We start from the raw sequence: 14,395 nt of genomic DNA on the forward strand, positions 1-14,395 counted from the left end.
CTGCCTGGGAAGACAAGCAGCACCCTGTCCTGTATTACAGTGGTCTACAGCAGCTAGGACTACTCATATCTGTTTAATGCATACATTGCCGCTAACCACTGCCTTACACCAGTTTCACACCTGTTTCCATTTACATATACATTTTTTCTCAGATTATTCCAGCCTGAATATGGGCATATGGGCAGTACACTCACAGTATTGCACTTCTCAATCAGTAACCTGATCTCCGGCTTGACTTTTTCGATGATCTCAACCAGAGGTGCATTACTCTTCAACATTCCATTGGGCATCACAAAAACTTTGGTGCCTATGAAAAAAGGAAAAATGGACCATTACTTACTGAAAAAGAAAAAAAAGACAAAAAGAATAGAGACAGTGGGGTTAGCACTTTGGGGCATATGTCTAAAGACTTTCTGGAAGTCTTTGCTCTACAACAGCTAGGTGTTTCTCTACCTACTAAAGCACATTCCAAAACAATTCTCTCAGCTGATCATGGAAGGTTTTTTACCTGCAGAAAATGCATCGAGGTAAAAATGTGATTTTTGTCTTACCGTAAAATCCTTTTCTCTGATGTTCATTGACAGATACAGCTTCAGAATCTTGACCTTTGGGTTATGCTGCCCCCTACAGGAGTAGGACACTAGGCAGGAAAAAGCTTTACCAAACCTCCTATGGGGCAGCCTCAGGGGGTATACTCCCACTTCCTGCTATAGGCATTCGGTTTTGTTGCAATCAGTGTCACAAGAAAAATAACCCAACTCAATAGAGTGGTGGGTGCTGTGTCCGTCAATGAAAATCAGAGAAAAGGATTTTTCGGTTAAGACAAAAATCCAATTCTCTCTTTCGTTCATTGATGGACGCAGCTCCAGAATCTTCTTGATCATTGGGACGTCCCAAAGCAGTGTCAAAATGAGGGGTGGGAAAAAAAAACCCAGAAAAAACTCCCAAAGGCTAAAGCTAGCCAACCATGTAACATGGAGCTCAACCAGCACTGGAGCTCACCTGAAAAAACAATACACCCTTAAAGAGGACAAAGTAGTCTCAAACAGCGGCCTCCAAAACCTTACGGCCAAAAGCAGCATCCGCAGATGCCAACACATCTACATTAAAGGATTTTGTGAAAGAGGCACAGACGACCAGGTGGCCACCTTGCATCACTGATGCCTGAAGGCCCAGGAAGCACTAAGCACCCGTGTAGAATGTGCCTTACCAGGGAAAGGAGGAACCTGACCCTTGACCGAAAAGGCTTGCACTACCGTTTAGCTGTTTCATCCGGAAATGGTCGCAACCACCCCTTTGCGAGGTCCATCTGTAAGGACAAAAAGGGAGCCTGATTTCCTAACGACTCGGTTGCCGCCAGGTACACCAAGATCTCCCGAACCAGATCCAGAGAATGCAAGGCAAGCTCCTTAAGATGCTTAGGACATAGGGAAGGCAACACAATGTCTTCATTCAGATGGAAACTGGAGACAACCTTCGGAAGGAGCGACTGACAAGGGCGAAGCACCACTATCTGTGAACCACCAGAGAAGGTGAACGTCAAGACAAGGCTGCCAGCTCAGACACACTGCGTGCGGAATTCCCACCAAGAAGAAAACCTTCTGGGACAATGTGAGCAGAGGAATCTTGCAAATATTTTCAAAAAAGGAGGTTTCTGAGGAACTGACAGTACCAAATTGAGATCCCACGGAGGAAACGGAGACCGCACATGTGGAGCCAAGTAGCGAACCCTCTGAGCAAAGGTGTGAACCAAGGTATACGTAGCCAAAGGACGTTGAAAGAAAAATCGCCAAGGCCGAAACCTGGCCCTTGATAGTACCCAAGGCCAGGCGCTGTTCCACACCTCTTTGGAACGCCAAAAAGCCATCGACTAAAGCAGGATGGAAGATTAGCCCTTGGGCCAACAGGTCTTCTTTAAGAGGGAGTCACCAAGGGACATCGGTGACCAGCCGTACTAGAGCCACGTACCAAGACCGGCGAGGTCAGTCTGGGGCCACGAGGATGATCGGAATTCCTTCTGCTTCAATCCTCCGTAGAAGTCTCTGCAGAAGTTTGAGTGGAGGAAAAGGCGTATAACAGACGGTACTGGCCCCAAGAAGCCACCAGTGCTTCTGTGGCGTCTGCTAGAGGATCTTGAGACCTTGCCACGAATCTCTGCTGTTCAGACGAGACATCAAAAAGGTCCACCACGGGAGTGCCCCACTGGAGATACAGGTGGTGAAACCCCTCCAGATGAAGAGACCAATCGTGGTCCAAGGCCTGTCGACTGTGGTAATCCGCCTGACAATTTTCCACCCCTGGAATATGCACAGCAGAGAGAGCTGGAACTAAATGTTTCGCCCACCTTAGAATGCCGTCGGCTACTTCGAGCCGCAAGGACACTTTGTGCCCCCTTGGTGATTGACCTATGCCACAAACCGTCCAATTGACCAGACAAAGCCTGATCGCCAGAAGTTTGAGTACATTGACAGAGTCTAGACCCCCCCTGAGCACAATCCATGCCCAAAACACCTCCCCACCCAGACAGGCTGGCATCCGTGGTGACCACTGTCCAGTGCAGGGGAAGGAAGGATTTTCCTGATTGCCTGAGGAAAAAGCACGCATGCTTCGAACGCTTGCACCTCCCACTCAACCATCTACTCGGAAGTGAAGTTAGCGGCTCTTCTCTGAGGTACATAGCCTACCTGGAAGTGCTGGGAGCCATTAGCACAGCCGGAACCAGCAAAGATTCTCCGGATCCCCGCTGCTCGTCCTCCCACTGGAGTGGATGAACCCTTTACATGCCAGTTTATCATGCCCATCCTGTGAGTTTGCATTTGTCTGTTAATAAACACATCTTTTATACTGCACTCCGATGGCGCTGTTCTTTTTAAAGAAAGGATTTTTTCCTGTTGATGAGTCGGAGAGCAAAGCCACCAGATCAGGGACCCTCTCGTCTCAGCAGGATCAGATTGTCTAGAGACTGGATTATTGTCCCACTTGGCAAGAATCTCTCTACAGAGGTCTAGTGTGAAACTGTGCAAAAGGAACCGTCTCAAAAAGGTAGATACCATCAGGCCCAGCACCCACATGCAAGTCCTGAGAGACAACCGACTGCTGGACAACAGAAGTCGACTAGCATTCTGCAGCTTGTCCAGGAGAAGAAATCACCCTGGCTGAGGCAGAGTCCAGAGTCAGATCCAGATAATCCCAACTTGGTGGACAGAACTAGAGCAGACTTCTGGAAGTTTAAAGTCCAACAGAACTCCTGCAGAGTCCCCACAGTGATGTCCAGGTTGTCCTGTAGAGCAGCCAGAGACTCGGCTCACTGAGGATTGTACAGGTACCCCAGCACCGCAATCCCCCACCGTCGCAACAATGCTGGCACCGAGGCCAACACTTTTGCGAACACCCGAGGAGCTGAAGACCGACTATTAATTTAGCATTCTCACTCACAGCAAGTGGAGGAAATGGGGATGACCAACAGATAATGGAATATGAAGGTAAGCATCCTTGATGTGGGGATGCCACTACTGTACGAATGGACCCTGTTCATAACTTCAGCACCCGCACAAGCGGTTTAAAGCCTTGAGGTCCAGGATTAGACATACCTTGCCTTCCTTCCTGGGAACTGTAAACAGATTTGACTAAAAACTTTGAAACTTTCCAATTTTGGAACTGCAATAATCACCCCTTGTAGTAGAAAGGCCAAAACCCGATCATGTAGCCGGACCAGATCAGCTTGTGGACCCACCTGTCTTGAATCAGGAAGTCCATGGGTGCGGAAAGAAGAGAAGACGTCCCCCTACCTGAAAAAAAGGCTTGTCTGCAGGTCTGGAATAACTCATGTGACGAGACTCCTTGCCCCTGCCAGCCTGTGGAAGAAGAGTACTCTTCACCCCCTGTAAGACCCTTAAGGATATCATTCAGGAAGATCCAAACAGGGGAAACAGATAAGGCAGTCTTAGAAGACTGGTCTGCAGACCAACGTTTTAGTCATATCAGGAGCAGAAGGACCACTGCTGTCACGGACAGCATAGAAACCAAGGGAGCCGCATCCAGAGAGGCACCACAGACAAAACTGCAACCCCTAGACCAACTGGTCTGCCAGCTCACAAGGGTCTTTTAGATCCTGGCACACAAGCTTTGCCCACCCCGGTAAAGTGTGGGACACCAATGCTATGGCAAACACCGGCCTAAGGACCAAACTGGCCACAGGAAACATGTGGCCGACCAAAGTCTCGGCTCTCCCATCAAAGGGGTCTTTAAAAAGGCAGAGACTCCTGCACTGGAATTAAAGTGGTTATTCGGCCTGAAACCCTGAGAATCCACCACAGGTGGGACGGTCCACTTTTTTCTATATACACACTAGGGACAGGCTGATCTGTTTTTTTCAGGGTCGATACTGATATTTTGGTCATAATGTATCAGTCGATATGGGCCGATATTCTGTACATTTAAAGTTTTGAAAACTAAACAATTTGACAAATCAGTACTGAACAAGTTAATTTTTGCTTAATGGCTAGCACCCTGTGGTGGGCAGCTGGCAGCCACGGGGCCTGTGGATGTGGGTGGGTGTATGGCTGTGATGCACTCCTGCGAGACTAGTCCAGACTCCAGACAAGGCTGTTTAAGGCGAGGGAGGCAGCCTAAGAAGGCAGAATGATGTCACAAAAATATTGGCAAGTGCATATTGGCCACCGATATATCGGCCTTGCAGATTATCGGTCTGTCCCTAATACACACACACACACACACACCTCTTAGGTCACTGACTCGCATCAATTTTGTCAAGTAGGCGGAAAAAAGGGGACATCTTTTGCTGCTTTTGGAGAGCTGCAGGTACCAAAGGAGACCGGCACCTCCGACGCAGCAGTGGCATTCTCCAATTTTAAAGTTGCCCACACCGATACAAATCAGTGCATCCACCAGCACCATTGCATGCATGGCTGCAGTAGAAGAGGAAACATCCTCACTATCAGAGCACACAGAGCATGTGGACACAGACCCGGTAGGGTCGCAACATTCTAAGCTCACCCTGAAACAATCAGGATTGTTGCAGACACAAAACAGGCAAGTGAAGGTCGCCAACTGCGATCCTGCAAGGGGACGCTAAACCAAAGGGCCACCTACTGGACCCGCTTAAACAAACAAACAAAAAAAAAAAAAAACACAAAGTGGGGGGGAGTCGCCCTCTGAGCCCCTCCATAGCGGACGCGTAGGCAAGATATTTAGAGGGTCCGCAGTGCTAAAAAGGGAGGGGAGATTAGCACTACGCAAAATGGCGGCATGGGTGGCCTGTGGCTACTCGCCCCCCCTAGGATGGGATCTGTGCAGCTGGGCCTCCACCAAAAATGAAGGCTGTGGCAAGCTTGGCCCCTTCCCTGCTGGGGTGGGCATCTGCGTTTGATAGCATGCCGCCATTTCGCGTAGTGCCCCCCTGCAAGGCCATGGCCTAAATTTCTGAGGGCACCCCGCCGCCTGGGCACAAAGCAGCCGGAGCTGACCGTCCAGGAACAACTAGGGAGAGAGTGGATGCCCAAATAGGGGGTGGTGGCCCCAGCCAACCTCACAGGGGCATCCGGAAAGAGCTTCTGGCAGGTAGGCCGCGGCCTAAATTTTCAGCGAACCCGCGGATGTGAAGCCACCCACTCCCCCAGCACAACAGGCGGGAGCCCTTAGGACCCCCCTTGCCAAGATCACTAACCCCCCAGGGTGATGGACACTGTCGTAAATCCTGGTGTGTGCCTAGAGAACCATTTAGCAGCAGCTCCAAAGGAAGCCTCTCTTTAAAGCCTATTGCAAAATCCAGCTCAGAACCTCCAGGGAGAAAGAGGGGATGAGGGGGTTACAGTAGACCTACGGTGACCCTAGAGGGGCTGGGGGAGGAGGGGAACCTGGGGTCCCTCTGTCCCACGTCCACCTCAAAACCAGCAAGGGGGAGAGGGGGGGACAATTCTTCCATACCCTGGAACCGGGTGGGTACCGCTCCAGGCAGACCACTGCACCATCAGAATGGGGGTGCTGCGGGCCAGAGGCACGCTGCGACTCAGGCCATGTGCGTCCTTTCGTGGCTGACCTAGCGCGGAGCTGAGGTCGGGTCGCACTCGCTGGCTGGACTAGGGAGACCATAAGGATCTATAATATCCAGTCCATTGCTCGACAAAAAAAATTAAAAAAAGGAGGAAAAAATAAATAAAATCGGTTTAAAAAAGGAAAAAATGCTAGGACCAGAATTCCAGCAAAGAACTAGGTCCTTACTCCTGACTAGGCAGAAAAAAAAACTGAATATATATTCATATATATTGATATAGCAATTTTATAGCAGGAAATGGGAGTACCCCCTGGGACTGCCCCATAGGCATGGTAAAGTTTTCCTGCCTATTGTCCTACTCCTGTAGGAGGCAGCATAACCCAATGGTCAAGAAGATTCTGAAGCTGTGTCCATCAATGAACGAAAGAGAAAAAAACCTTATGCCTTTAGAACCACTTCATTCACATTAAATGCTCCCATGCAGATATTCTCTGTTTTCACATATCATATAGGCATCTATATATGTGAAAACAGAGAATGTCTACATGGTTGCACTGATGCAACTCACATTTATTGGGATATATAAAATCCTTACAGCATAGCAGAGGTAAAAGGAACAAAAACAGCCGACTCAAGGATTAAGCACTGATACAAGTGCGAAACACGTCTTGTTTTTTTCCTGGTACCTCTGCTATGCTGTAAGGATTTTATCTATTCCAAAACGTGTGAATTGCATTGGAGTGCGGCCGTCCAGACATTCTCTATTTTCACATGTTATGCATGCAGAATCAGCACCCTTTCTCTGCTCAGACAAGGCTGATTGGAGCTTTCACCTTGAGCTGTGTTTTTTTTTTAATGTGTACATGATAATTGGGTTAGGTGACTTGACTGTATATTTCACTATTCTTGTATTGTATACTTGTCCATATGGTTACTAATGTGTGCTAATGAACTCCCTGTGTGATCCCCGTATGTTGAATACAACGCTACAACAGCTTTAGGCTCTGTTCACATGTCAGCGTATGGATCGCGGGCAGAACCGCGATCCGGAGATTATTGCAAATCGCGGGACGCCTGTGCATTGCCTGTTGATTTGCAATAGCCCCCCAAACGCTGAGCGATGTTGCCGCGATTTCCGCCTGCCGAATCGCGGTAACATCGCGCAAAAAAAAAAAAAATCGCGGGACGCAATACGCTCCAAAGAAGCTCTTGTACTTTTTTGGGCGTAATGCGTCCCGCAATTTTTTTTTGCGCGATGTTACCGCGATTCGGCAGGCGGAAATATCGCTCAGCGTTTGGGGGGCTATTGCAAATCAACGGGCAACGCACAGGCGTCCCGCGATTTGCAATAATCTCCAGATCACGGGCGGAACTGCGGCGGTTCTGCCCGCGATCCATACGCTAACATGTGAACGGAGCCTTAAGCATTGCACTGTAGAATAGATTTTATTTTTCCCCTATTTTTTCCAGCTGTGTACAGTGCCTTCTGAAATATACTACAACTGTACTGTGACCAGCTTTGTTCTTTACTTATTTTGCATCAATAAATTACAGCAAAAAAAAAAAGATCTTGCAAATATCAACGCACTAAAAGATGCACATGACCTGCAACATAGCGAAGGTGCCTCCCACCAGGGTTAATTTCGTCGACTAAAACGTTTGTCGACTAAATTAACACAATTTTAGTAGACTAAAATACGACAAACAATTCAGATAACTAAAATGGCATTTTAGTCTTAAGACTATAACTAAATAAAAAAAATTGACATCAAAATTAACACTCCTCTGCTGGCCATTTCTATATCGGCAACACAATTCCATCCAGAGCATGTAATAACACATTAAAGTTTAAACATGTATTGCACCACCGCATACACATAAGTAAGGAGCATCTACTAAGCTGCTGAAAACTAAAGAAAAAGGCTTTTCTTATATTTTTCCCTAATATTTAATGTTGGTAATATATTCAGGTAATATGTGCAATGACATTACAGCCAATGGAGTTTACAGCAGTGTTAATTTTGTACGAAAACGTTTGTCACCGCTTTCGTCACCGGCATTTTTCCTCTGACAAAAATGAGGCGCAAAGTATAGCACATTTTCGTCAAATGACATCTATGACGAAAATCAAATCCGTTTTAGTTAACGAACGAAAACAATACGAGAATCTGAGGCAGGGACGTTTACCCAACTTCCAATTTTCACGGAGCTCCGCCTGTGTGGCGTCTGGCATGGCTTGTCCCGTGATGTCCGACGTGAGCAGTGGACTACTACAAGAGAGTCGACTCGAGACCAGTCACCTGACCTCACCAGAGCACTGCAGAACTACAGCCAGACGCGCCAGGCCCGACTCATCACATGGCACTGGCACCCGGCCGCCACCACATCCAGAGCAGAGCACCCACTGTGAGTTAACAACCAGGCCAGCTATTACTGCCTCTCAGTCCCCTCAGACCACTCACCACTGGCATCCGATTCCACCATCCATCCAGGACTGTGTGCGTGCATATAGGCCGCTGAGGCCCGCCCGGCCCATCCTGTTCAACAACTTCAGTTCAGAGACCACCCTCAAACCTGAGACCCACATCCAGCACTCTGAGCAGCACTGTGTGCACTCACTGCAGGCAGCAGCAGTACAGGCCTCCTCTCTGACCTGACCATGACTAAAATGTTTTAGTCGACCAAAATGTACTGGAGTTTTAGTCGACTAAATACGACAAACTAAAACATTTGTAGAAGACTAAAATGGGACTAAAACTAAAATGCCATTTTAGTCCTAAGACTAAGACTAAAATTAAATTGAAATTTGCTGCCAAAATTAACACTGCCTCCCACACTATGTTTTGTGGGGTGATGTATTTAGAACCATGTGCATGTTTAGAATAGAAAAAACTAATTATATTTCTCAGATATTGACTCGACAATTCAGTGGACACTGTCCAAAAAGAAACAAAAAAAAAAAAAAGATGTTGGGTGCCCAGTTTCCTTATAAACACTTAGGGCTCTTTCACACAGACATTCCGTATGTCTGTAAAATCACCCCATCGTTTGCGGGTGATATACGGACATAATGAATGTCTATGGGATAGCGGATGACATGATTTCGTCCTTTCAGTTCTGTTCCGTTTTTTGGAATGGAACAGAACCCTATTTTTGTTCCGTTTAAAAAACGTAAAGGAAGCAAAATCAGATGTCAGCGGTGTCATCCGCTGACATCCACAATGCCCATAGACATGCATTATGTCCGTATATCATCCGCAAACGGATGGGATGATATGCGGACATATGGAGCATGTCATCCGCTCCGTGTATTTAAAAAAAAAAAAAATTAACGGCCGTGTGAAAGAGCCCTTAGTGCTTTTCAGCATATTGGCACAATGTAAAACAATGTTATAAAACACAACATGTCTTCAGCTGCATGCCTGGACATTACAACACACTGGTATAGGTATAAACAAGACAAATGTTTAGGTCCTGAACCACATTCCCTGTACTGTTGCAAGAAGACACTAAAAATGAATAACTGGCCAAATTCAACAGTTTCTTATTTTGTTAAGCATGATACTTTCCTTACCGGGATGACCTTCACTTTTGCAACTATGTGTCTTTTCTTTTCTATTATGATGTTGTTGAAATAAGCTGAGCTCATTCATATATACCAAACTACAGACACATGTGGAATACTGTATCTCAAAGAGCTTGTTCATACGTGCAGTGCCCTCTGAGGATCAATCGGTGCTGTATCATTCTTCACAAGGCATTTGACAGGAGGCACTATGTTGCCTCCTCACCACCCAATTTAACCTCGTAAATGCTACACTACCCTGCCACAACTGCAGGGTGGTTGAGATGAAGCCCCGTTGCCTTTCATTGGAAGTGTTCGGCAGTAATGCCCGCTAAATGCGATATGCCATACACTACAACATACACTCACCAGCCACTCAATTAGGTACACCTTTCTAGTACTGGGTTGGACCCCCTTTGCCTTCAGAACTGCCTTAATTATTCGTGGCATAGATTCAACAAGGTGTTGGAAACATTTCTCTGAGATTTTGATCCATACTGACATGATAGCATCACGCAGTTGCTACAGATTTGTCGGCTGCACATCCATAATGCGAGTCTCCTTTTCCACCATATCCCAAAGGTGCTCTACTGGATTGAGATCTGATGAATACAGGCCACTGGAGTACAGTGAAAGCATTTTCATGTTCAAGAAACCAGTTTAAAATAATTTGAGCCTCGTGGCATGATGTATTATCCTGCTGGAAGTAATCATCAGAAGATGGGTACACTGTAGTCATAAATGGATGCAGATGGTCAGCAACAATACTCAGGTAGGCCATGGCGTTTAAACGATGCTCAATTAGTACGAAGAGGCCCAAAGTGTGGCAAGAAAATATCCCCCACACCATTAAACTACACCATTGATCACTGAACCGTTGATACAAGGCAGGATGGATCCATGCTTTCATGTGGTTTACGCCAAATTCTGACCCCGCCATCTGAATGTTGCAGCCGAAATCAAGACTCAGACCCGGCAACGTTTTCCCAATCTTCTATTGTCCAATTCTGGTGAGCCTGTGCAAATTGTAGCCTCAGTTTCCTGTTTTTAGCTGACAGGAGTGGCACCCATTGTGGTCTTCTGCTGCTGTAGCCCATCTACTTCAAGGTTCGATATGCTGTGCGTTCAGAGATAGTATTCTGCATACCTTGGTTGTAACCAGTGGTTAATGGAGTTCCTGTTACCTTTCTATAATCTCAAACCACCCTGCCCAAGATGGTTGTGCGTGAAAAAATGGATTTTTGTAAGATCTTACCGTAAAATCCTTTTCTCTTAAGCTCATTGACAGACGTAGTCTTCTTGATTCTCAAGAGCTGGGTTATGTTGTCTCCGCAGGAGTAGGACTAGGCAGAAAGACAAAACGTTCTGGCTCCACCTTAGGGGCAGTCCCTGAGGGTATATCCTCCCTCTCTCTGCTACAGGGAATCAGTTCTGTTCTAAAGCAGTAACAGAATTTAACCCAACTCAATGATAGAGGGGCGGGTACTACGTCTGTCAATGAGCTTAAGAGAAAAGGATTTTACGGTAAGATCTTACAAAAATCCATTTTTCTCTATCGCTCATTGACAGACGTAGTCTTCTTGATTCTCAAGAGCTGGGACATCCAGAAGCAGTGCCACAAATGAGGGGTGGGATTGACAAATCAAAATCCAATCTAGAAGGCCCAACCAGTGCCAAACTAGAAGTTTTAAAGGCTCATTATAAACAAAGAATGAGACTAAAAAGAAAAATTTCCAACGGAAAAAAACCCTCGAGGCAGACCACTGGTCTCCTCAAATGGCGGCCTGCAAAACCTTGCGGCCAAACACGGCATCAGATGATGCCATTACATCAACTTTATAATGTTTTGTAAAGGTATGCACCGACGACCAGGTAGCCGCCTTGCACACCTGGACCACTGACGCCTGATGGCGAAAGGCCCATGACGCACTAAGCGCCCGAGTGGAGTGCGCCTTAACAGGGAACGGGGGCTCCCGACCCTTAATAGAATAAGCCTGTACCACCGTCTGTCTGATCCATCTGGAAATGGTCGCGGCAGATGCAGGCAACCCCTTTTTGGGTCCATCTGGGATCACAAAAAGTGAATCCGTCTTGCGAAACGAGTGTCGTTTTCAAGTATACCCTGATTGCTCGGACCACATCCAAGGAGTGTAAAGCAAACTCCCGAGGATGACTGGGCTTAGGACACAGGGAAGGTAATACAATTTCTTCATTCAGATGAAATTCTGAAACCACTTTTGGTAGGAAGGATGGATTCGGACGAAGAACCACCTTATCTCTATGAACCACCAGATATGGTGAACGACAAGATAATGCGGCCAGTTCCGACACCCTGCGTGCAGAAGTAATAGCCACCAAGAAGGCCACCTTCTGGGACAACGTAGGTAGAGGAATCTCCCTAATATCTTCAAAGGGAGGTTTCTGAAGAACCGACAACACTAAATTAAGATCCCAGGGTGGTAACGGCGCGCGCACTGGCGGAGCCAGATGTCGCACCCCCTGGATGAAATTCCGCACCAAGGAATGAGCAGCCAAAGGCTTCTGAAAAAAGATAGCTAATGCTGAGACCCGACCCTTGATAGTACTCAAGGCCAGTTTCTGCTCAACCCCTTGTTGCAGAAAAGCTAATATTCGACTAATCGAATAAGACCGTGGACGGAACCCCAGAGGTTCACACCATGCAATGTAGGACTTCCATGTACGATGATAAATCTTTCTGGAAGTCGCTTTCCTTGCTTCAACTAGAGTAGGAATAACTGAAGCTGACAAACCTTTGTCCTTCAGCACCTGGGTCTCAATAGCCAGGCCGTTAAAGCCAGCGATCGTAAAACAGGATGGAAGATCGGTCCCTGAGAGGAAGTCTCCACGGGACGTCCGCCACCAGTCTGACCACGTCGGCGTACCAAGCTCGACGAGGCCAGTCCAGAGCTACCAGAATTACTGGAATTCCTTCCTCCTCTATCCTGCGAAGAAGTCTTGGCAGTAACGCGAGAGGAGGGAATGCATACATTAGCTGGTATTGCCCCAGTGCGTCTGCGGTCTCTGCTAGAGGATCGCGGGAGCGAGCCACGAATCTCAGAACTTTCCTGTTGAATCGTGATGCCAACAGATCCACATCCGGGGTGCCCCACCGTAGGCACAACTGGTGGAAAACGTCTGGACGGAGGGACCATTCCCCCTGATCCAGAGTCTGACGGCTGAGATAATCTGCCTGCCAATTCTCCACCCCCGGAATGAACACCGCAGAGATCGCTGGAACAAATCGTTCCGCCCAGCGAAGAATGCAAGCCACTTCTTTGGCCGCTCTGACACTCTTGGTGCCCCCCTGGTGATTGACATAAGCCACGGCCGTGGCATTGTCCGACTGGATCCGAACCGGGCTGCCCTGGAGCTGCTCGGTCCAGTGAATCAGACAAAGTCTGATCGCTCTCAGTTCCAATACATTTATCGGCAACCTGGATTCTTCCGGGGACCAAAGTCCCTGGACAGATAACTGACCGAGAATTCCTCCCCATCCGGATAGGCTGGCATCCGTGGTCACTATCGTCCAATATATTGGCAGAAATGACTTTCCCTGGCTGAGCATCGGAGACCGAAGCCACCAGACCAGAGACTCTCTGGTCTGTTTGCTCAATCGGATCTGATTGTCCAGGGATTCCGGATTCCGATTCCATCTGAGAAGAATCTCTTGCTGAAGAATTCGGGTATGGGACTGGGCAAATGGGACTGCTTCGAAGGAAGCCACCATCAACCCCAGAACCCTCATGCAAGTCCGAAGGGAAGACCAGCTGTTGGATAGTAACAACTGGACTGCTGATTGAATCTTTCGGAGTTTCCCTACCGGAAGAAAAACTCTTGTCCTGACTGTGTCTAGAATTAGACCCAGATATTCGAGCCTCTGGGTGGGAACCAGAAATGACTTTTGCTGGTTCACCAGCCACCCGAATTCCTGTAAAGAAATTATAGTAATTTCTATGTTTTGTAGCAAGGTCTGAGGAGACTGCATGAAGCAGAAGATAGTCTAGGTAACCAAGAATCGATATGCCTCTTTGGCGCAGTAGTGCCAACATTGGGGCCAACACCTTCGTGAAGACCCGAGGAGCCGTGGCGAGACCGAAAGGTAACGCCACAAACTGATAGTGGTTCTCTTCTACGGAAAAGCGTAGAAACCGCTGATGTCCTGCGAAAATGGGAATGTGAAGATATGCGTCCTTGATGTCTATGGACGCTAGGACATCCCCTGGATGCAGGAAGGCTGCTACTGTGCGAATGGACTCCATTCTGAATCTTCTTATGTTGACAAAAGAATTGAGTGCCCTTAAGTCCAGAATTGGACGCACTTTGCCCTCTTTCCTGGGTATTGTAAATAGGTTTGAATAAAACCCTTGAAACCGTTCTGTCCAAGGAACGTGGACTACCACTCCTTGTTGTAGTAAATCTGCGACTGCTCTCCGCAGATCTTCTAAACGATCCGGGGATAGTCGAATATTGGAAGGGAAGAATTGCGCCGGTGGGAGAGATCGAAACTCGATCTTGTACCCTGACCTTATGACTTCGCAAACCCACTTGTCCGGGATTCTGGAAAGCCATGGATCCGGGAACCGGCGAAGACGTCCCCCCACCCCAGTTATGGGTGGGGGCGCACCTTCAGGCTTTGGACGATTTATCTTCAGGTCTGGCGGGGCGGGCTTTTGCTTTCCCGACCAACGACCCCTGACGCCTCCTGAAGGAGCTTTGGAGGACTTAATTTTTTCACCCGCGGGACGAAAAAACCTCTTGTGAGCAGAAAAAGAAGGCCCTCGTCTTTGACGGGTTCC

The 14,395-nt window shown here is 47.6% G+C and overlaps 1 protein-coding gene and 1 long non-coding RNA gene across 2 annotated transcripts in view; one reads left to right on the top strand and one right to left on the bottom strand.

Annotated features, from left to right (window-relative positions):
• Positions 1 to 14,395, top strand: part of LOC309566786 — a 1,174,540-nt gene that overhangs the window by 129,859 nt on the left and 1,030,286 nt on the right. The window lies entirely within an intron of this gene.
• PSME3 (proteasome activator subunit 3) overlaps positions 1 to 14,395 on the bottom strand; it is a 64,380-nt gene that overhangs the window by 24,601 nt on the left and 25,384 nt on the right. The window contains exon 6 of the mRNA XM_082272092.1: positions 195 to 307. Within this exon, the coding sequence (XP_082128218.1) occupies positions 195 to 307 (113 nt within the window). The remainder of the gene's footprint in view (positions 1 to 194; positions 308 to 14,395) is intronic.

This window comes from Pelophylax lessonae (genome assembly GCF_965119305.1).
Source record: "Pelophylax lessonae genome assembly, chromosome: 11".
NCBI lineage: Eukaryota > Metazoa > Chordata > Amphibia > Anura > Ranidae > Pelophylax > Pelophylax lessonae.